Source organism: Gopherus flavomarginatus, chromosome 1 (genome assembly GCF_025201925.1).
Source record: "Gopherus flavomarginatus isolate rGopFla2 chromosome 1, rGopFla2.mat.asm, whole genome shotgun sequence".
NCBI lineage: Eukaryota > Metazoa > Chordata > Testudines > Testudinidae > Gopherus > Gopherus flavomarginatus.
In genome coordinates, this window is record NC_066617.1 from 204,362,269 (window position 1) to 204,385,782 (window position 23,514).

At 44.4% G+C, this 23,514-nt stretch overlaps 1 protein-coding gene across 6 annotated transcripts in view; it reads right to left on the minus strand.

Annotated features, from left to right (window-relative positions):
• Window positions 1–23,514, minus strand: part of SETD4 (SET domain containing 4) — a 43,409-nt gene that overhangs the window by 19,482 nt on the left and 413 nt on the right. For 5 of the 6 annotated variants that reach the window (XR_007770391.1, XR_007770390.1, XM_050929440.1 and 2 more), the window contains exons 2-9: window positions 22,586–22,681; window positions 17,869–17,906; window positions 17,120–17,208; window positions 12,447–12,876; window positions 10,535–10,709; window positions 9,140–9,221; window positions 8,352–8,432; window positions 7,327–7,450 (exon numbers count right to left, since the gene is read on the minus strand). Coding sequence is in view for 4 of the 6 variants with exons in the window: in XM_050929440.1 (XP_050785397.1) it covers window positions 7,327–7,450; window positions 8,352–8,432; window positions 9,140–9,221; window positions 10,535–10,709; window positions 12,447–12,876; window positions 17,120–17,208; window positions 17,869–17,906; window positions 22,586–22,681 (1,115 nt within the window). In the remaining 2 variants the exon portion in view is untranslated. Of the gene's footprint in view, window positions 1–7,326; window positions 7,451–8,351; window positions 8,433–9,139; window positions 9,222–10,534; window positions 10,710–12,446; window positions 12,877–17,119; window positions 17,209–17,868; window positions 17,907–22,585; window positions 22,682–23,514 lie in introns of those variants that run through there. The other variant, XM_050929460.1, reaches the window with a different exon arrangement.

Below are 23,514 nucleotides of genomic sequence, written 5' to 3' on the forward strand. Positions count from 1 at the left end.
TAGAAGACCTTGGGGAGGAAAGCCGGGTGAGGTCTAAGTTGGACCTTGTCCTTATAGAAGACAGTGTAAGGGGGTTCGGATGTCAGCGCCCTGAGCTCCGATACCTTCCTGGCCGAGGCGATCGCTACAAGGAAAGCGACAGGTACAACAGAGAGCATGAAGCCAGGGGCTCAAAGGGAGGCCCCGTGAGGGCGGAGAGGACCAGGTTGAGGTCCCAGGTAGGAGCTGGTTGACGGACATGCGGAAACAGCCTGTCCATGCTGTTGAGGAAACGACCAACCAGTGGGTTTGCGAATGCCAAGGAGCCCATCTCTCCTGGGTGGAAAGCCAAGATGGCCGCTAAGTGAACTTGAACCAAGGAGAGAGAAAGGCCCAATTGTCTCAGGTGGAGCAGATAGTCTAAGATAACAGGAATCGGGGCCCGCAATGGCTCCTGCCCTCGCTGACCGGATCAGATGGAGAAGCGTTTCCATTTGGCCACGTAGGTAGCCCTGGTCAAAGGTTTTCTACGACCGAACAGCACTTGTCTGACCTGTTGGGAGCATTGCATCTCCACCAGGTTCAACGATGGAGCATCCAGGCTGTGAGGTAGAGTGATTGTAAGTTCGGGTGGCAGAGGCAGCAGGGGCAGCATGATCAGGTCCGGCATGATCAGGTCCGGCAGCAGGGGCAGCGTCAGGAGCATTCGGGTGGACATGTGCAGGAGCGACGTGTACCAACATTGGCGTGGCCACGCCGGTGCTATCAGGATTACATGGGTGTGATCCCTGCAGATCTTGAGAATTACCCTGTGTATCAAGGGGATTGGAGAAAAGGCATAGGGCAGCCCTTCCCTCCACAACAGGAGGAAGGCGTCTGACAGAGACCCCGGGCTGTGGCCCCAGAGGGAGCAAAACCACTGATACTTCTTGTTTTCCTTTGAAGTAAACAGGTCTAACTGGGGACGACCCCAGAGTCGGAAGATTGAGCGGACTACATCCCAATGAAGGGACCACTCGTGACCCCGGAAAGAGCAGTGAGGGCATCCGCCAGGCCGTTCTGTTCCCCCAGGAGGTAGAACACCATCAGGTGGGTAGCATTCTGAACGCGAAAGTCCCACAGCACGAGGGCTTCCCTGCACAGGGGAGAGGAGCATGCACCCCCGTTTGTTGATATAGAAGACCGCTGACGTGTTGTCCGTGAGGACTGAGACGCATCTGCCCACCAGGTGAGATTGGAAGGTAAGACAACTAGGCGAACAGCTCTCAGCTCCCTGACGTTGATATGTAAATTGAGGTCCTCCTGTGACCACAAGCCCTGTGTCCTAAGATCCCCCAAGTGCGCTCCCCATCCCCGATCCGAGGCATCCATCACCAAGGAGTGGGATGGTTGAGGGGTGGTGAAAGGAACACTCAAGCACACCTTCTGTGGGTTGAGCCACCATCGGAGAGAGCTCAGCACCACCTGGGGAAGAGTCACCACTGAGTCCAGGGGATCCCTGGCCGGGCGGTATACTATCGCCAACCAGGATTGTAGTGGGCAAAGCCAGAGTCTGGCATGGCTCACCACATAGGTGCACACCGCCACGTGGCCCAACAGCTTGAGGCAGTTTCTTGCCATGGTGGTCAGGGCACATTGCAGACAGACAATGATTTCGGACATGGACCGGAACCTGGACTCCAGAAGATACGCTCTGGCGTGGGTTGAGTCAAGAACCGCCCCTATAAATTCTATCCTTTGGGTAAGAGACAGGGTGGACTTGGTCTAAATTAAGAGGAGGCCAAGCTCGAGGAAGGTCCGCCTGATGAAAAGCAGTTGAGCTTCCACCTGCTCCTTGGAGCAGCCATTTATAAGCCAATCGTCGGCCACGACAAACCAGAGGTACCGACGGTGTCAGGGGATTATGGCAATATGGAAATATGCGTCCTTTAAGTCGAGAGCAGCATACCAATCTCCTGGATCCAGGGAAATAATCAAGGACAGGGAGACCATGCGGAACTTGAGCTTTTTCACAAACTTGTTCGGCCGCCACAAGTCCAGGATGGATCTAAGGTCCCCTTTTGCCTTCAGTATTAGAAAATACCGAGAGTAAAAGCCTCTGCCCCTAAGCTCCTGAGGAACTTCCTCCACCGCCCCCGCTGTGAGGAGGGACCACACTTCCTGAATTAGAAGTTGCTCATGAGAGGGGTCCCTGAAGAGGGGAGGGGGGCTGGTAGGGCGGGAGGAAGGAGAACTGGATTGAATATCCCCTCTCTACCATGTGAAGCACTCAACTGTCCGAAGTGACTCGGGACCAGGCATGGTACAAGGGGGACAGACGTGACCCAAAAGGTAGGGAAAGAAGGATCCGGAGTCCTGATCGGTAGGCTGTTCTTGACCGTACCATCAAATAGGGGGCCTAGGCCCCGACGTCAGCCTTGGTTGGCCGGATGCCTGGCCAGAGGGGTGGCGTTGGTGCGCCTCCTGCCGTTCCTGCCACGTCTGCGCCCAACCTCTGGACGATTCTGAGGTTGGTAAGGGCGCGGGGCCGCTTGCGGCCTAAAGTGCCTACGTTGGGTTGCCAAGGTATGCAGGTCCAGCGAGTGAAGCGTAGCCCTCGAGTCCTTTAGGCTATGCAGGCCCAGAGTATGCAGGCCCAGCGAGTGAAGCGTAGCCCTCGAGTCCTTTAGGCTATGCAGACGCTTGTCCATTTTGTCCAAAAACAGCATCTGCCCTTCGAAGGGGAGGTCCTGGATAGTCTGCTGGACCTCATAGGGAAGGCCCGAGACCTGGAGCCAGGCTCCCCACCTCATGACCAGGCCTTTTGCCATGGAGCATGAGGTCGAGAACAGTTAATATCTGAACTTACATAATTGAAATCTCCCACTGTCATCATTTTGTTACACTTGTCTGCCTCCGATTTCTTTCAACATTGTGTATTTGGTTTCCTTTTCCTGATCTCGAGGACAGTAGCATAGCCCTGATAATACATTTACATTCTTACAATTTGGAATTTGTATCCAACTGTGTAGTCCTGTCCCCTCTTAATTTTTTTCTAGCAAGGTTCAATGGAATCCCTTATATACAGCACTATTCCCCCACTTCTTCAGCCTAGTCTGTCTTTCCTGTATAGTTTGTTACAGGTATTACCATATCTCATTGGTTTTTAATCATTCCACCACATTTCTATAATACCTACTACATCAAGGTCCTTTTCCATTGCTAGGCACTCTAGTTAACTGTTTTCGGGCTGAAACCCCTTTTCTATACACCAAGTTCTCAACCACACACTGAGATTGGAAGGACTTCAAGGAATGCTCCCCTCCCCCGGATCTGGACCTAAGCCTTCTACCTAGTAGTCTAAATTTAACTTCCAGGACTTCTCTTATATGGCTCCCTAGGTCATCAGTACCAATAAGTACCAATAAGTACCACCAACATAGGCTCCCCCCGGCATTCACCAGAAGTCCATCTAAAATCTTGTAATAGCCACCACCTTTGCAACTGGCAGGCAAGTCACCATGCTGTTCTCTCAGTAACCACATGCTTAACTGTCTATTCCTGATTATCTAATCCCATACCGCTGCCTTTAATTCTATCCCCTGAAGCAACCTCTTTGGTGCCTGAGGAATTGTTCATCTCCACTATCGCAGTGGGAAGGAAATCCCATCTAAGGTGTGTCCCTCCATTTCACCTAGGTGCCCTTCCATCATAAGATTGGCTTTCTCAACTGGAAGATCAAGAAAGCCAGTTTTGAGGTGGGGCTTGCTCTACAATGTCCCTATATGCCATGCCTAAAAATAATTCTGTCTCTGCTCCTCCAGTTCAGGCCTAAAGAAGCTGTACCTAGGCCCTGAGGGCCATGAGCTGCTTGAACTGTGTGCATACGTTTTCTTTGCTGAGAATGTATTTTTATGACCATTTTCCATTATAACAGTCTTAACAGAAGTGTGTTTTGTTCTCAGGGGAACAGTGGTAGCTAAAATGAGCTCACAGGTAGTCATTTTATTTTACTGTATGCAATTATATATGGCACATAGGTCTATAGTAGCATAGACACTGAGTAGGTATTTTGATCTGTTGTATTTTTAAATGACCTTTATATTAACAAGAGCTCAAAAGCAGCTTTGTCAATAGGACATTGGCAGTGCAAGACACCCTTTCATACATTCGCCCAGTCTAGCCACAGGGTGACAGTTCAGTCATTTCTTTCTGTGTGTTGTGAGGCCCTAAGCAACACTGAGGAAGTGCGCACATGAGATACATGAATAAGTCTGGGCACTGACAATGTTATCAGTCAAAGGGCAGTGGGCTACCAGTCATATCCAGGGAAGTGGCTGGGCCTTAACTGCCTGAGAACCATTGTGACACTATGACTGTTAACCCAGATAAGGTTTTGCGGGGGAAGTACGTGGATTTCTAGTTTAAGATAGATGAGGCAATAACACTGCTCGCAGGAAGGAAGGCCTCAAAAGCGAACCAAAAGTAGAGCCTGACCACCTCAACAAAGATTGGACAACGCAGTAGTACGGGTCACCAGTGTGGTTAGATGTTCAGCCGCATATGTGTGTGTTTTCTGCATGTTGCCCCAGCTCTGCACAGACAGCTGACACAGCAGACCTCGAACGAACTGCCCAATGACCACAAGACCGTTAAGGTACGAAGACACCAGGCCAGATTTATTGTCAACAACACACGTTACTAGTATCCTGCAGCCTCTACCAGACCACTAATGCATGTATGCCCATAACAATGGACAGCTCAGTGAACGGCGGGACATTCCATTCCTCCCTAGGCCAGACAAAGATATTCCTTCTGAAATACATCTTTATACCCAGATACAAACAAGTCAGTACTGCCCCATAGTTAGTTACTGCCCCCTGACATGGCTAGTTATCACCCATCACCTTGTACATTTTGGTTTAATCAATACATCTCTATTACATACTGTCATCTTGACCTTATCTTTTGGGGGTGGGGGAGAGGGTCAGTATGTTGCTGTTATTCTTGGGGAATGTTTTTGTACCATCCTTGATATCAGAATATTCCGGTACCACTTGATATCGGGGTGTGTTTGCGTGAGTACTCTGTGCTTAGCACTTCTTAGAAATGTGTATTTTTGCAATATTAGCCCTGTTCTTGCCAGATTCTGTAAGCAGATCCCACCTCATACCAGGTCTCTAACACAAGGGCTTGTGTCTCAAGCTCTCTTACTACTACAAGAGATATGGAACCTGTGGTCTCCCATTTGCTCATAAAAAATCGCTGGGAGGTACTGTGACACATTACAAAGCTTAAAAAGCCAAGTGTGCTGCTTCATGGGTCACCACAAAGACACCCAGATGGCTAATACCCTACTTTCCCTGGGCCAGTCCCCAGGAAAGAGGAGAGAGATTCTCATAGACCAGTCAACTGACCAGAGGATGACACATGTTATCTTAAGATATCGGAGCCAAAAGACATCATCTCGTTCCCCAAACTGCAGTTCCCGACTGATTCTGAAGCTCCACAGTCTAAGCAAGCCGAAGAGTAGATCCTTTAGGCATTTTTCTCTTTTGAATTCTTTCCTAAGACAACTGCGGGGATGCCTGCAACTAATAGACTTTTCCTAACTGTTTGTTGGGGGGCAGGTGGAGGAGAAGAAGATTAGTAGTAGAAGTAGAATCACATGCAGGTAAATCCAGATAAGAAAACCATAAATTGACTCAGACTAACCTAAATTCTAAGCAAAAGGGGTCATCCTGCGTCTTTAGAGGGGTTAGCATAAACCATTCTGCTGGAGAGAGGAATCTTGAGCAGCTAATTCCACTGTACTGAATGTAGAGAGGTGGGAGTGGGCGTGGGAAGGGACACAGACGCTACGTCCACACAACAGTGGCACAGCGCCGCAGCTGTACCACTATAGCACCATACAATTTGACTACAGATCATGTTCCCACAATGATTTGATCAGTTGAACATAAGAATGGCCATACAACCAACGGTCCTGCTAGCCCACCATCCTGTCTTTTGACAATGCCAGGTGATTAAGAGGGAATGAACAGAACAGGGCAATCATCGTGTGATGCGTCCCATTGTTCAACCCCAGCTTCTGCCAGTCAGAGCATGGGGTTGTATCCCTAACCATCTGGACGAATAGCCATTGATGGACCTATCCTCCATGAAATTTATCTAGTTCTTTTTTTAACCCAGTTATAATTTTGGCCATATCCCCCCTTAGTCATCTCTTTTCCAAGCTGAACTCAGTCCCAGTCTTTTTTTTTTTGGCTGATTCTCAATCTATTTTCTTGTCAGGTTATTGATGTCAATTTATGCTATTATTATTCCTTTGATTAATTCATCCGATCTCCAGTGTAACCTCAATTTTATTATCACATTGTTTTAGGGAAATGCAGTAAGTTAGCTAGCTTTGTATTTGCTTATTTATTTTCTCACTTAATTCATAAAAAGTACACCTAATTGGTTTTCCCCACATCACATCAGATGGCCATGAGGTACACAACACCAGATAAATGGCCACTATGCTTCTCCTGAGTTAAAGCCTATTACCACTGCAATAAGATTACTGCATGCATTTTTAAAGAAAATTATTGTAACCGTTGGGCCATTTTCTGATCTCAGTTATACTGGCATAAATCCAAGGTGCTTTTTTCATTTGCCACCTTTTTATGCTTTACCAAGAGTTTCTAATCCAAACCCCACTTGAATTAAATGGAAATATCCCAGTGATTTAAGGTCCATGTGTGTAATATATATCAAGATATTCCCAAGAAAGTGACAGCCCTCCAACTCCCCCAAAGTAGGATAAAACCTAAACTAAGATACGCTTACTGCACCAGGAGCTGATCCCAGTTAGATTGGTGTAAATCTGGAGTATATTATGCCTGAAGCACACTATGAATAGAAAACCAAAAAGTACCCTGCCCCTCAAAAATAAGGACTTAGCTAACGCCTGAAATAAACTGATAATTGTAGGTCAAACCATTGCCTGTGAAACACACAGCCAGATGCTACCCTCATTTACATTCCTGAAATCAATGTTGTTACTACCAATTTATGCTAAGTTGTCTATGCAGTACTGTAGTCTGCACTAGAGGGGTGCAAATTTTAGTCTGCACTAGTTTGTTGCGCACTAACTGATCTGTGTTGGTACACACTAAAAGTTCCCTAGCATGCGTTCACATAGTCCTATTTCAAACAGTAGTACATTAACATACACAGGAACTTTTAGTGCACATCAGCAGAGTCCTGTTAGTGCACAACATGCTAGTGGGGACTAAAAATTACAGCCCTCTATTGCAGACTACAGCACCACATAGACAAGACCCTTGGGGGCGTCTGCCCATTGTATTCTTCTAGCCAAGTTACCTGGTAAAGGACCTGCTGTGTCTCCTCTATTAAAGAAAAGCATATTTTTGCCGCTATGTTCAAACTCCTCTCTTCATTTCTGGCTGAAATTATATCACCAAGCAGGACTTTCTTCCAGTAGGTACTAAAGCAAAAAATACATTTGACAAGTGATGATTTGTTGCATTCCCCAGCCAGAAGTTAAACTGAAGTTATACCACAAAATAAATAAAATAAATAAAACCCTGATAAATAACTAAGTCAAAGTTAATACACACAAATAAATAAATAAATAAATAAATTAAAATAGACCCACAGCACTCAGATACCACAATGATGTGCATGTTTAAGCCGTTGAGTAGAACAGCACACACATTGCATGGTACGGAAGACTGATGGGTCTCAGTATCTTTCAGTTACTTTAACGTGTTCTGTCCAGGACTAAACCCTCACAGTATAGATGAATGTAAATATTTTTCCTTTTAATTTTAAAACATATTTGATAACTGACAAAGCTCATGTACCCATTTGTAAACAATGCCAAGATTTTGAAGGCCAAATTCACTGCTGAAATAAGCACGATTAATTTTGTGACATCAGTGCTGAACCTTTGTACTTCAGCATTGAACTTGGCCCTGACATGTCAACAGTAGTCCCTGAAATGTACTTTTCAGAGAAATCAAACTGATGTCTGAGTTCATGGGACCCATGAAAGTGACAAATGTAAGAAACAGAAACTGAACATTAAAGCAATATCCAGTTCTTGGAGTAGGAAGGGAACACAACAGAATGCTTGGTGTTTAACTCAATAGAGTTGTCATATATGCAACAAGCAGATAACGACTTTTACATTATATATTGTTCCAAATCCTTCTTGCCTTACACATGTGAGTAGTCTTACTGAAGTTCGAGATAATCACACAAGTATCTCCAACGTTACCATTTCTACACCTCAGTTAGTGTGAGAAGACACAGATTAGAAGGATAGGAGAGGCATTATTTTCTAAATAAATGACCACATTTCTGTAAGTGTATTTGAAACTTACAATTCATCTGCTCCAAGACATAACAACTTGAGAGCCGTGAGGAGTCTCCATGATGGCCCATCCCTTCCAAACGTCAAATTTCTAAAAGTGTCAAAAATTACCACAAGGTATAAAGCATCAGCTCATTACACAGTTTGTGATCTTCACACTAACAGTAACTGTGGCAACAAAACATCTACCTAGTGGTAGCCTCCTCCCACCCTAGGACACAGTTAAGGAGAAGCAGCAAAGAGTCCTGTGACATCTTAGAGACTAACAGACGTATTGGAGCATGAGCTTTCGTGGGTGAATATCCACTTCGTCGGATGCATGTCGACGTGCATCCGACAAAGTGGGTATTCACCCACGAAAGCTCATGCTCCAATACATCTGTTAGTCTATAAGGTGCCACAGACTCTTTGCTGCTTTTATAGACCCAGACTAACATGGCTACCCCTCTGATAGTTAAAGAGAAGCAGATCCATAGTCCATGTGTGAACTACACTGTAGCACCTGGGGGAAAGGATTCTCCCCAGCTCCCTTTGCTCTGCTGCTTCCCACAGCCTTAGAACAGGGTGGTCCAGATTGTCTTGTGCTGGCCCCTAACCCTGATCCTTAGCTTTCATATTGTCTTTTATTCACTTAAACTCTCTTCCACTGTCAAGGAGCTAAACAGAATACCTATATTTTTATAAACCAATTTTTTTGGAAGTTTAAAAAAAAACAAACAAACACCATCTGAACTTTTATTTCAGTTTTGTTGTAACTATTTTCTTGAATGGAAACCAGGGTTTTAAAGAGATACCTACTCTAACAAGTTATGATCCCTTAGAATGGAAAGCTTCATATTTCTCTGCTTGTCTGCTGAAAAGAGATGTTTAAGAAGGATATCTGCAAAATACATATTTAAAGATCCTTAAGCAAACAGTTAACACTGAAAACAAGCTAACTTGAACTGTATTTTCTTATATTTTAACTATAATTAAACTTCCAACTGAACAGTACACAAAAACCAGCTCAGATAATGTCAAAACTTTAATGACCGTTACCTTGAGTTGAAGAACCCCTCTGAAGAGCACTCAGGAACTTGCAGGATTGAACCCAGAGAGTGAGTTAATTCTGGCATTTCCTAACTTTTGCGTACTTGACTTGGCAACCTTAATAATGTTCTTTTAACACAATTTTTGACATACAGTCAGTTCTAAAGCACCAAGAGCCAGATGCTCAGCTGGTAAATCAATGTAACTGCACTGAAGTAAATGCAGCTGATTTATACAAGCTGCAAATGTGACTTTAAACAGCCTCAATGCTTTATAATAAAAATGTAACTTGCCTACTGCATATTCAATTCCAAACAGCAGTCTCTCTCTCTTCACATGCCTATATAAGCAACCAAGCCCCACTGATAAAAAACAAACATAAAAAAAATCCACTTTCCAAGCTATTTTTTGGCTCCCAATCAGCTTGTTGGCCAACTCATAACCAAGTCTTCACCACACAATTATTAATTTTCTATAACAATGACTGGGCTGCCTAATAGCATGGGTTTCTCTTCTTGTGGTCTCAGTTCAGTAAAGCGCTTAAGCACATGCTTAACACTAAGTTTAGCAGAATTGGGGCCTCTAAGACATGGGAGCATCCTCTCTATGAAATATTCAGTGTGATACAGACGCACGCATGCACACATTTGAGAGACGGTAGTTTGCAAAAATCTCCCAGCATTTCCAGTTCCATCCTTAAATTATTCTCTAAAGCCACAATTTTGCAAACATTTAAGCACGTGGCTAAATTTTACTCGCATAAGCAGTCCCATTGAAGCTAGTGTTGCTACTCCTGTGCTTAAAGTTAACCAAATACGTAAGAGTTTTCAGAGCAAAGCTAACTATGTTTCATACAAATGAAATGTGAGCAAATCCAAAAAAGTGACGGCCACTTAACACAAACACACACAGTCACATTCTTTTAGTTAAAAATCCCTATTAGGTGTAGTTCAAAAAGGCAAAAATGGAACCAACTCAACCCTATATTTCACTTTAATGCTGCTAACAAACCCTAAAGTGATCATACTGGCAACAGCCTAGTGCAGAGTGAAACTATGTAAGCTTCCTCACTGCCCCTCAATTACCGTATTTACCCAGATGAAGAGATAAAGCTGCCTGGCTCCCTAGTACGTCACATTTTAATGTCAAGATCAAGCTACCAACCTGCTGAGACATAAACCCCACTCTGTGGGTTGTTGATGGCAACGAATCCATATTCTAGCAGAAGTCGCTGGTTATCATGAGGGCCGTAACAGATAAACAGTTCTTCATGTCTTCTGCAATGTGAATCTGTCCTGATTTCATAACATCTCGTCTGCTCATTAAATGCAGCTTTTACCTTTGAGAAATTTTAAAAAGACATTTCCTCTATGGCAATGGGGGAAAAAACCTAGAATGATAAAGACCAGTAATATTTCCTTACTGTGGCAAAAGGGTATAAACATCTAGGCCTCAATGAAATATGTAAAGTGATTTTGAAGAGGGATTATCTTTGTTGCACTTCGGACCTTATCTGAAGAAAGAGGAAAAATTCTCTAAAATACTAAAACAGAACAAACAAAAAACCCTTGGGTTCAAGGCTGTGCTGCCTCCAGGAGGCATAGCACAGAAGTGGAAGCTACCATAACTCTGGGCTGTCACGTGAGTCAGTGTGGTCCCTGGCATAAATCAGAGCAACTTTATAGGCAGCCCTGATGAGGCTGCCATAGGCTGCTTGAAGCCTAGTACCAGGCACTATGGAAACCACACGCCCCCTGCACTGCATCTTGTGAGGGGGTAATACAGAGCTACTTACAGGGGCCCTCTGCTGGGGACAATTCTCCCCAAGCCATTTCTGGGCACATGGGCCAAAAGCATAAGCATGTGACTCATTGGCTGGCATACCCTCTAGTGGCTGGGGCATGAGGTAAAGGCTTTCCTCCTTTAGCGCCCCCTGCTGACAGACATTCCACCCCTACTGGGGTCTGCTTCTTCATGCCATTCAGCCCCCCTCCTTCCAGCTTATGTAGAGTGGCACCCCTTCCAGGGTAAACCAGCTAGTGGTCCTTCAACTTCATGTTGGACAGTTGGTCTGAGTCCAGACTCACCAGTCCTCATCTCTAGTATCAGGGGAGTTCAGCAGTCTTTACTCTTTGGGGAGAGAGGGGCAGCACCCCTCTTCCTTGGTGAGCTGGTAGAACTCAGGCCCTCTCACTCCACTCAGTCCAGACCAAGGACCCTCATTACACAGTCAAGGCCCTTGTTGTCTCCTGGGCCACTTCTTACCTTATCCTGTCTTGGGCCTTTATCTCAGCCTCTTCCCAGGCTCCCAGCATATCAGCTCCACTCTAAGCCACTTCCCAAAAGGTCACTGCAGGGCTCCTTAGCACTTTCTGCTACATAGCTGGGTCTGCTGCGGAGGGGTTTTCCTCCACTCCCCTGGCAGGGCAGTCCCTGACTCAGCAGGAGTCTTCTTGTTCCTTGCAGGACCTTCCACCACTGGAGAGAAACCTGGGTGGACTCACCTTCTGCCATTTTCTTTCCCAACTGCCTGAGTATCCCCACTGCAGAGGTACCTTCCTTCAGGGAGGCTTTGTCCACCAGCAGCCCTACTCAGCTCCCTGACTCCAGCCAGGCTTCTCTCACTGAGTGAGAGCCAGAAATCTGCTCTCCTTCCTGTTCAGCACTTTTAACTTCTCCTTCAGGTCTGACACATGCTGAAGGTGTAGGTGGGGTGAGGCCGATTGTGCCCACAGGCTTTCATTAATCCCTTCAGGCTGAGTGTGGGGTTGCTACACCTCATCATACCAGGGTACTGGGGGCAGGCAGAGGCACAGAATCCTTTCCCCATCCTTATTTTGCCACTTGATTCATAAAATCAATTCTATTTGTTATTTCACGCTGGGTTACATGATGTTTTAGTGGTGTATCTACTGAGCCTATAACTGTCCTACAAACAATACACTATACACACCAGTCATGACCTTTCAGTGGGATGCTGTGTTCCTAATTCATCAGAGACAAGAATGTGGATTCTGCACAGAGTCTGTGCATTGTACATCATAAAAACTATGGTTATGTTTTTCCAGCTTCTTACCTGAACATTTGGACTGTGGTTTAGCAGATCTAAATAAGGCGCTAGTGCATAAACATCTGGCTCTTTAGAGAAACATTCCCTCTGTGAATGCTTCATGTACACTGTTCTAGTATTAACGGTGCACCAAGCCCACTGCACGGCATCGTAGTTAAAAACAGTTGCTACATTCTCAGTAAACAAAGACTGCAGAGAAGAGAAAAAAGACTTGGAAGAGGTATACAGTTCCTGGACCACTGTTCTTTGCTCCTGAGCCTTTCTTCTTATGGGCTCTGGAAGAAGTCTCACTACTTCTTGATCCAAACAAACAGGACACGTAAAGGTCTTCGGTAAAACATCAAGATAAGGCTTCCACGCAGATTGCTCACCAGCATATTTCTCTGCTATTAAAAATGTGCACAGTGCTACCAAAGGAGATATGGGAGGCTTCCACCTATTAAAAACATAACAGATACACAGAAGTGAGATGGATAAAATACAACCACACATATCCTTTTTAATACTTGGAGATTATAAAATAAGTATTTTAAACTTCTTTGTAGTTCACCTGCAAATGTTTTTTCATTATTTTGAAGCGTTTTTAAATTTATTTTACTGACAAGCTGTTAAAAACTAGCTGGTAAAACACTGGATTTTGCTTAAAACAAAAATATAAAAATAGTCTTCTATACTCTACATCACCTTTTGTTATGAATTTGCTGAAAGGGTGCATTCATATAGCACTTTGTGGTCTCATATTTGCAGGGCCGGTGCAACCATTTAGGCGACCTAGGCGGTTGCCTAGGGCACTAGGATTTGGGGGGCAACATTTTCTTCAGCAGCGACCGCGGCGGCCAGATCTTCAGCCGCCCCGGTCGCTGCTGGCATTTAGGCAGAAGGAGCTGGGGTAAAAGGAGCACTGGGAGGGCCACCTGCAGCAAGTGGGGTGGGGGGCAGCACGCAGGGGAACTCCCCCCCCCATTCACCCCTGCCCCGCCTCCTCCCTGAGCACGCCGTGGCCGCTTCACTTCTCCCACCTCCCAGGCTTGCGGTGCCAATCAGCTTAGGCGACACAAGCCTGGGAGGCTGGAGAAGTGAAGCAGCGACGGTGTGCTCAGGGTGCTCGTGCACGGAGCAGGGGTGAGCTGCCAAAAGGGGGGGCACCTCAGGGCAGAGGAGGGGAAGGGAGCCTCAGGGCAGGGGCGCAAGGTGGAAGTTTCGCCTAGGGTGTGAAACATCCTTGCACTGGCCCTGCATATTTGAATTCCTTTCTTTTATGGCATGCCCATTTAATAACGTCAAACAAATCATTTACAATTCCATTTAAATAAGGGCCCCATCCTGCAAAACCTTACTTATTTGAGCAATCCACATGCATCCAAGTAGTCTTGTTGAGATCAATGGGAATACATTGTAACTCTTCTCAACTCACCCAGAGCTTTGAGTCACCTTGTAACCACCTGCCGCCAGCACGAAGGAGTCTTGCCTGTGCTTAACTGGGTGTCAGCTTTCTAACACAACCAGCCCATCATTATAGCTATATTATAATGGGCTATATTAGCCCTTCCTTTGCCCTGCAGTTTCACAATAGATGCACCCCAGGCCTTGTGTCCCTTCAAAGTGTCACCTTGTGGTATCTAGCCCCTGATCACTGAACACTCACAGAAATACCAGATTTTCTGTTCCCAAAGGAACAGTGTACCAGTGTACTAAATAGTAATAAGTCAGTCACCAGGACCAGATGGTATTCACTCAAGAGTTCTGAAGGAACTCAGATGTGAAATCGCAGAACTACTAACTGTAGTCTGTAACCTACTATTTAAATCAGCTTCTGTACCAAAATGACTGGAGGATAGCTAATATGATGCCAATTTTTTAAAAGGGTTCCACACGTTACTCCAGCAATTACAGGCCGGTAAGCCTGACTTCAGTACCGGGCAAACTGGTTGAAACTATGTAAAGAACAAAATTGTCAGACACATAGATGAACATAATTTGTTGGGAAAGAGTCAACATGGTTTTTCTAAAGGGAAATCATGCCTTATCAACTACTAGAATTCTTTGAAGGGGTCAACAAGCATGTGGACAAGGGGGATCCAGTGGATATAGTGTACTTAGATTTTCAGAAAGCCTTTGACAAGGTCCCTCACTAAAAACTCTTAAGCAAAGTAAGCTGTCATGGGATAAGAGGGAAGGTCCTCTAGCGATTGGTAACTGGTTAAACAGTAGGAAACAAAGAGTAGGAATAAATGGTTAGTTTTCAGGATGGAGAAAGGCAAATAGTGATGTCCCCCAGGGGTCTGTACTGGGACCAGTCCTATTCAACATAATCATAAATGATCTGGAAAAAAGGGGTAAACAGTGAGGTGGCAAAATTTGCAGATGATACAAAACTACTCAAGATAGTTAAATCCCAGGCAGATTGCAAAGAGCTACAAAAGGATCTCTCAAAACTGTGGGATTATGTAATAAAATGGCAGATGAAATTCAATGTCGATAAATGCAAAGTAATGCACATTGGAAAACATAATCCCAACTATATATATATAAAATGATGGGTCTAAATTAGCTGTTACCACTCAAGAAAGAGATCTTGGAGTCACTGTGGCTAGTTCTCTGAAATCATCCACTCAATGTGCAGCAGCAGTCAAAGAGGCAAACAGAATGTTGGGAATCATTAAAAAAGGGATAGATAATAAGCCAGAAAATATCATATTGCCTCTGTATAAATCCATAGTACGCCCACATCTTGAATACTGTGTGCAGCTGTGCTCAGCCCATCTCAAAAAAAGATATATTGTAACTGGAACAGGTTCAGAAAAGGGCAACAAAAATTATTAGGGTTATGGAGCAGCTTCCATATGAGGAGAGATTAAAAAGATTGGGACTTTTCAGCTTGGAAAAGAGACAACTAAGGGAGGATATGATAGAGGTCTATAAAATCATGACTGGTGTGGAGAAAGTATATAAGGAAGTGTTATTTACTCCTCATAATACAAGAACTAGGGGTCACCAAATGAAATTAATAGGAGGTAGGTTTAAAACAAATCAGATGAAGTATTTTTTCCACACAGCGCACACTCAGTCTGTGGAACTCTTTGCCAGAGGATGTTGTGAAGGCCAAGCCTATAACAGGGTTCAAAAAAGAACTAGATACGTCCATGGAGGATAGGTCCATCAACAGCTATTAGCCTGGATGGGCAGGGATGGTGTCTCTAGCCTCTGTTTGCCAGAAGCTGAGAACAGGCAACAGGGTATGGATCACTTGATGATTACCTGTTCTGTTCATTCCCTCTGAAGCACCTGGCATTGGCCACAGTCAGAAGAGGGGATACCAGGCTAGATGGATCTTTGGTCTGAGCCAATAGGGCCTTCCTATGTTCTTACCACGGTTTAGAAGTTATACCTTAGACTATCGTTCCCCTGTATTATGCACAGCACATGAGGTCAATTATGAAACAAAAGGAAAATGTATTTAAAAGGAGATTCAAATAAAAACCAGTGTGAGAAATGGGAACAAATGGTTACATACCTATAAAACAAAATCATAACATGCATTCTAAACCCTAAACTTGACTAAGTTTATCTTATCCAAATTTCTTTCCAGAGTTTTCAACCAACCCTAGCAGAAATCCCTTTTTCATGAAGTAAACCCTGTCAGTTTACTTCCTAGACGAAGGAGGAGAGTGTACCTTCAAACCCTTAGTTATACCCCCAACTAAGTTCTCTCTAAGCTGAATGGCTACGCAGCAGCCCATTAAACACTGTACAGGCGTTCAGGACTCCAGCGGGGAGAGATACCTCTCCAGCAGGGAAAGCCACCCCTCCCTCCCCGCAGCAGCACCTGGGCTGAGGGAGAGAGCTGGGAGGAGTCCTCTCTCCCCACTGTAGCCTCAGGGCAGCCTGCACCCCAAACCCCTCATCCTCCCCCCGCCCCAAGCCCCTCATCCCCAGCCCCACCCCAGAGGCTGCCCCCTCAGCCGGAGCCTTCACTCCAACCTTCTGCCCCAGCCCTGAACCCCCTCCCACACTACAAACCCCTCGGCCCCACATCCACCACATGAACTTTGTTATGTGCACCAATATGGGGGTGATGTGTCACACACCACCTCCATATTGGTGCACATAACAAAATTCATTCCGCACATGGATGGGAAAAATTAGAGAGAACGCTGCCCCAAAGTTCATTGTCCTTACTTGCAAACAGAGCTCTCCTCTGCTCATACACTTCTTCCTATACATTTCCTGTCTTTGAAGATTCCACAATCCTTCATTAGCACTCAGTTCAGACTGTAAATGGATGCCCATTTTGAATCAAACATTTCTTGCCAGAAAGAAAACCTGCTTTTCACCTTTCTAGTTATCAGTCCCTAGTCACAGACCTTAAGGATTGAATTTTCAGTGTATATATAACTCCATATACAACATCCGCACACACATTTTGCAATGATTATGATGACCAATGTGACACAAGCTTCCAGTAGAGACCTTACATGACATTATTTGGTGAACCCACAGGATCCCTGTACCTCTTGCCATTTAGCATCCAGAGTTTCTTGGGACACACATGTAAATTAGGCTTTACAGGTTGAGGTCCTAACACAAATTCAAATGAATAATCTAACAGTGTGCGATCACCCTATTAACACCAACAGAGGAATTTCTTAAGAGATTATGTTTCCCTCCTCCACACTTACTTTGCAATGTTTTCCCCAAGGTAGCTACTAAGGACAGTACCAGTGGTGAGCAAGCATTTCTCCGGCAACGAAATAATCAGTTCCCCTGCCTTTGAGAAAAATCAAATAGACTAAAAGTCAGATTGAAAATGACCCATGGATGCACAATTCATAAGTGTAGAGAAATGTCCCACAGCACACCAGAGCCAGGAGGCAAACAGATACAACCACAGCCTCAGCAGGGATCATTATAGTTGTAAAATTCTGGTGGTCTAGCAATGTAGGAAGTTAGTGCAGTATGTGGCAGGATGTCCTGACAGAGGATAAACAGTTTCTGGGTAGGCTGGCAACTGGCTGAGAAGCATCACTTTTCCCCTTGAACAGAATACACCACACTTGGAGTGAGACCCCTTTGACAGGGGAATTTTCTACTGGGCATTTACACCCAGATGATAGCTCCTTTGTGCCCCTTTCAAACAGGACTACATTAACACAAACTAGGTACCTTTTAGTTCATGCCTGCAGTGTCCACACAGGATAATTAAAGCACAACATTTTGGTGCCCTCAATTCATACCCCAGAGTATAGGTAGCCTTATATTAGCATGGGGGATTCCAACTCCTGATTATAAACTATATCATCTTAGACTCCCCTCTAGACTTTTAGGCTCTCCCTGGAGCAATTTTGATTAGGGCCCAGAATGTCTCCAGATGCTCCTGCAGTACATGTAATAAAAGCCATATAACAAAACAAAACAAAAAAATACTAACCTGAAAGGCTTTTGTGGTCATTAGACCTCTTCCCGTATCTGAAATAGCAGGAACAAAAAGAATGATTATAAACACAGTACACAATCTTAAGACTTCTTCATAAGACTACAACAAAACACTATGAATTAAAACTGGCCTGAAAAAGGAAACATCATGAAAATGAACATATTTTTTATATAACATAAAAACCATTTTTAAAAGTCCCCCATGGACTAGCTGAAGCTTATGCATGGATGCTAGCCCAGATACACAAAGGTATTTAGACACTTAACACCTATTGATTTAAATAGGAGAGAGGCACCTAATTACCTTTGAAGATATGGGCTCTTATTTCTCTCTCTCTCTCCCTCCTTCTTCCTCTAGCTTCAGTCTATTCTCTGCTGTCTCCCACATTCTTATCACTGATGAAAGCCTTTGTCGTGGAAAATGACCACCACTGTGTCGAGTTGATCAGACAGCCTGAGGCTCCTTTATTGATTGATCAAAGATACATGCGTACGCACGGAAAGACGACAGGACCCCTGGCAAGGGGTGAGTCGCTCTACCTTACAGCAGTGATACCTGTGCTTATAAAGCTTAAAACCGCAAATTATCATATGAGCTTATACATCCGTCATTACCTTATTTGGCTAATACATGACATCTTTTAAAAACAATTGCTATTAATTATTTCTATATATCATAAAAGAGCTAAAAATTGCAAGCTTGTTCTTTTCTACTTCCTCATGGGAAGTTCTCGCAATTGCCAAGACCTTGACACCTCGGTTATCCTCTACTTGCGGTCATGCAGCTGTTACTAAGCTTTTTGAGGAACTTGTGTCCAAAAATACATATTGTTTGTTCTTTTGGCCAAGTTATTATGAGTTATATTTTATGCTTACATGAGCTACTTAATAAACTATAATGACCTAACAGCTGTTAGTCTATTCCGGCAGTGATAGACTGGTTATTTAAGGGATATTAAGTCAGTTTTAACTCCTTATAGCAGCATTTTATTGTTTAGCAGCATTTGATAATGTTATGATAGTGTACACTAAAATCAGAGAGTGAGCCTCAGGTGGGTTAGTAATTGATTATTTTTCCTTACTCTTCTATATGTTAATATAATTGAGGCCTATGGCCTTGATGTAATTATTAGCTTGATCAAGACCTGGCTTTTGGGCCTGGGGTTAGTTTTCTTTATCACCTTCATCTCTGCAGCTCCTGTCATCTGAACAATCTTCCTGTGTTCCTCAGCTTCACTCATTTTTTTCCAAATCTTGGCTTAAAAAACACTTTTTTTTCCTCCTCTGCTTGTGCTTCTCCCTCTTTGCTAGCAGGGCCGTCCTTAGGATTTATGGTGCCATAGGTGGGATTATTAAACTGGTGCCCCTGTGCCTGTCTTGTTCTTCGCAACACAAAGATAAGCTTACAGTATTGGAAAACTTGCCACATGCATGTTACTAAAACCAGTTTAACTTAATTAAGCACACTGTAATGCTGATGGACTAGCACTAAAGAAATAGCACTACAGAGAAAATTCTGATTTGACAGAATGATGCAAATAATAATTTTTTTAATTTGTCAACATTTTATTGGAAATTTATATGAAGAGGTATTGAAACAAGGATTAGTTTTTAATTAAAAGCAATCTTTCTGGTTTTTTTGGCTGCAAAATCAGTAATAATGTCATCATATGACAAAGACAAAGTGACGTCTTGTTTGATTGCAAGAACAACAAGAGCAGTCAAGTGTTCCTGACTCATTGTAGAGCGGAGACAGTTTTTAATTAGCTTTAGTTTTGAGAAACTCCGTTCTCCTGATGCTACTGTTACAGGAATTGTCAGTAGAATATGAGTGGCAATGTAAACATTAGGTTATATGTCAACAAGTTTGCTGGTATGAATAAACTGTACAATGTCCATCATCTATTTTGCATGTGGCAACAACTCAATTCTTCGTACAGTTCAAGTCCATTTAAATCAAAAGGATCACCGTGCTTCAGGAGGCTCTCTAGGTCAGGGGTCCCCAACGCGGTGCCCACATACTGGCCAGAGGACGAGCATCTGCCAAAATGCTGCTGAAATTCGGCGGCATTTCGTTGCCAATGCCTCTGGATGACACCGCTTGCCGCTGACAAGCAGCAGCATCCAGAAGCGTCGCCATCAAAATGCCGCCGAATTTTGGCAGCATTTCGGCATATGCTCGTCCGCCACCACGGTCCTTCATCTGGTGCCTGCCAGACGAAAAAGTTTGGGGAACACTGCTCTAGGTTCTTGCATTTTGTCATTAGTTGCTCTTGTTTTCCTAATTTCGTTGAATTTAGTCCCGCTCAGCCCACTGCCAGCTGAGTGAATGGAACCCCAGGCCGATAGTGGGTTGAGTGGCTCAGCCGGGGTCTCAGCCACCGGCCTGCTCAGCCCGCTGCCAGCCTGGGGTTCCTTGGGGGTCCCCAGGCCAGCAGTGGGTGCTGAGTGGGGCCGGCAGCCAGGACCCCAGGTGGCAATGGGGCAACAGCCGGAACCCCAGAGCAGCAGCAGGCTGAGCTGCTCAGCCCGCCACTGAGTGCCATCAAAAATCAGCTTGCGTGCCACCTTTGGCACATGTGCTGTAGGTTGCTGACCACTGCTCTATACGTTAGCAAGGAGATGAGCATATTACAGTTGTTGGAGGGCTCTATTTAGCAGTAACAGGGCTATAGGAAAGTCAGTCAACATTTTTTGTTTCTCTGATGAAAACTGGCCCACTCCCTTCCCCACACCAAACTTGTCACAAATAATTGTCAACAACTTAATTTTCTGTTTTTGGCTAAGATACTGATTTTAAAAAAAAAAAAATATTGAAATTGAATTCAGGATTGTTAGCAAGCATTTTTGGCAAACAAATTTGTTAAATGACAATCTAAATGGCAACGCAGTACTGCTTTCATGCTTGGCAAACCCCCTAGTCTGCTGGTCCAACAACTGTAGTAGAGGAGGAGATAGGTAGAAAACTGCAAGACCCCAAATCCACCTCTTGGGGTGCAGAGTGGCAACAGCAGCAGCAAACCCTCAGGTCCGATCACACGCCAATGGGCACCACTGCCAGCCCAACGGACCATGGTGAAATTAGCACAGCATCTGATCTCAGGGACGGAGCACCCATGGAGCCACAGCAGCTCATCCTGCCCTGTGCAGCTCCCCCCCAGGATGAGATGGATCACTGTCAGCCCGGGGGAGAGATGCGCTCCCCAGCTAGGGTGACCAGATCCAGATGTCCTGATTTTGTAGGGCCAGTCCCGATATTTGGGGCTTTGTCTTATATAGGCACCAATTACCCCCACCAAGGGTGACCAGACAGCAAGTGTGAAAAATCAGGATAGAGAGTGGGGGGGGAAATAGGAGCCTATATAAGAAAAAGACCCAAAAATTGGGACTGTCCCTATAAAAGTGAGACATCTGCTCACCCTACCCCAAACCCCGTCCTGATTTTTCCCACATGCTATCTGGCTATCGCCAGCCCAACCATGTGCAACCATTCCAATCCTGGCTGCCTGCCGCAGAAGTGAGTTATTTTCACTTTCATTCCTCAGCAGGCAGCCAGCCAGCCTTCCCTCCCCCCGCAGCACCTCACCCAACCCAGCCCTGACGGAAGGGATGGGGGAGAGAGGGGTGCTCCATGGGGCAGGAGGGAGAAGAATGGACGTTATGGGGGACGACAAAGGATACTGCCAGAGCCGCTAAGCCTGCCTCACCTCAGACCAGGGGAAAGAGTCACACTCACAGGTGCGGAGGGATAGCTCAGTGGTTTGAGCATTGGCCTGCTAAACCCAGGGTTGTGAGTTCAATTCTTGAGGGGGCCACTTGGGGATCTGAGGCAAAAATCAGTACTTGGTCCTGCTAGTGAAGGCAGGGGGCTGGACTCAATGACCTTTCAGTTCTAGGAGATTAGTATATCTCTTATTATTCCCAGCAGCCCATCCCGTCCCTCAAGACTATGCTGTATTCAGTTCTCTCTAGGACTCAGTTAACGCTGCTCTTACATGCTCCACTGCTTCCCATCTGTCTGTGCCCCCAGCAGAGTGGTGCCCTAGGTGGCTGCCTGTTCTGTCTATGGCTAAGGATGGCCCCATTTGCTAGTTATTTTACACTCAGTGTTTTAGTTGTCACCCTGCAATATCTCTGCACATTTGTTTCTCGATTTATATTATGTACTATCTGCTGCCTTCTAATTTAATTCTGTAAAGATTTTTGAAGATTATTATTAAAGACACACACAGTAAACAATCCATTCAAATTTGAACTATTTATTATTGTTGCTATCTGCATTCCATCTTTACATGTTGATAGGTTTATTTAGTTAGTCTCCCAGAATGAATGAGGAAATGGTTACAAGCATAAGTCCTGAGCCTGTCAACACTTACGCAACAGTATTTTACAAATGTGACCAGCTTCCTTAAGGCCTATGACAGCAATCCTACTAGACGTACTACATGAGTGTACCCACTGCCCGTGTAGAGACCCTTTGGCTTCAGTAGTGATTTGCAACAGCATAAGGACCCCCTCGTGAGGAACAGCTTGCATATGTGGCCAGAGTCTACTTGTGAGAGTGAAATTATTCATGTGTGCATTTGTTTGAAGGATTTGAGTCCTTAATGTCTGTACACTGAATACTCATTCCTGAAGAAAACCAGCCAGATGGGGATAAAACCACAGTGAGAACCAGACAACCTAGGATCAATAAGCAATTAAAATATTACCTGAAAACTGTGCTGGTCTCAAATTACGGTCATCAAACCCCCTCTCTTTCAGCCACTTCCTAAGCTGTATATATTCCAGTATGTGACTTTGGTTTACTAAAGGAAGAGAAGAGTGATTAACCTACAGCATACAGTTTAATTAAAAACATGGTGTACTTGTACTGTAGTACAGTGGCTCTCAACCTTCCAGACTACTGTACCCCTTTCGGGAGTATGATTTGTCTAGCGTATCCCCAAGTTTCGCCTAACTTAAAAAACTACTTGCTTACAAAATCAGACATCAAAATACAAAATGGCACAGCACACAATTACTGAAAAATTGCTTACTTTCTCATTTTTACCATATAATTGTAAAATAAAACAATTGGAATATAAATATTGTACTCTGAAATGTAAGTACAGTATATAGAGCAGTATAAGCAAGTCATTGTCTGTATGAAATTTTAGTTTGTACAGACTTCACTAGTGCTTTTTACGTAGCCTGTTGTAAAACTAGGCAAATATCTAGATTAGTTGATGTACCTCCTGGAAGACCTCTGAGTACCCCTGCTTGAGAAGTAGTGCTGTAGTAGATTTTTACCATATACATAGAAGAATGGTATTTTATAACATGACACACCATAAGATAGTGAAAAAGGCATCAGTTCTGTTAGGTACTGAATACCCTTAATGTCTCTGATTTCACTGGAAATTGAGCATATTCAGCATGACCAAGAATCACTCAGCATATTACAAGACAAAACTCAAAGAGTAATACAGTATCATCCTTCAACCAGAAAACAGAATACACAAAGCTAAACATGGACAAAGGAAGACTGTAAGTTAAAGCATATTAAAACCAGAAAATAAAATGATTGTTCACATGTAATGGCTGATATCCACGATTACTCTTGTCAAGACATGTAGGAGTTCTAACATGCACAGACTAG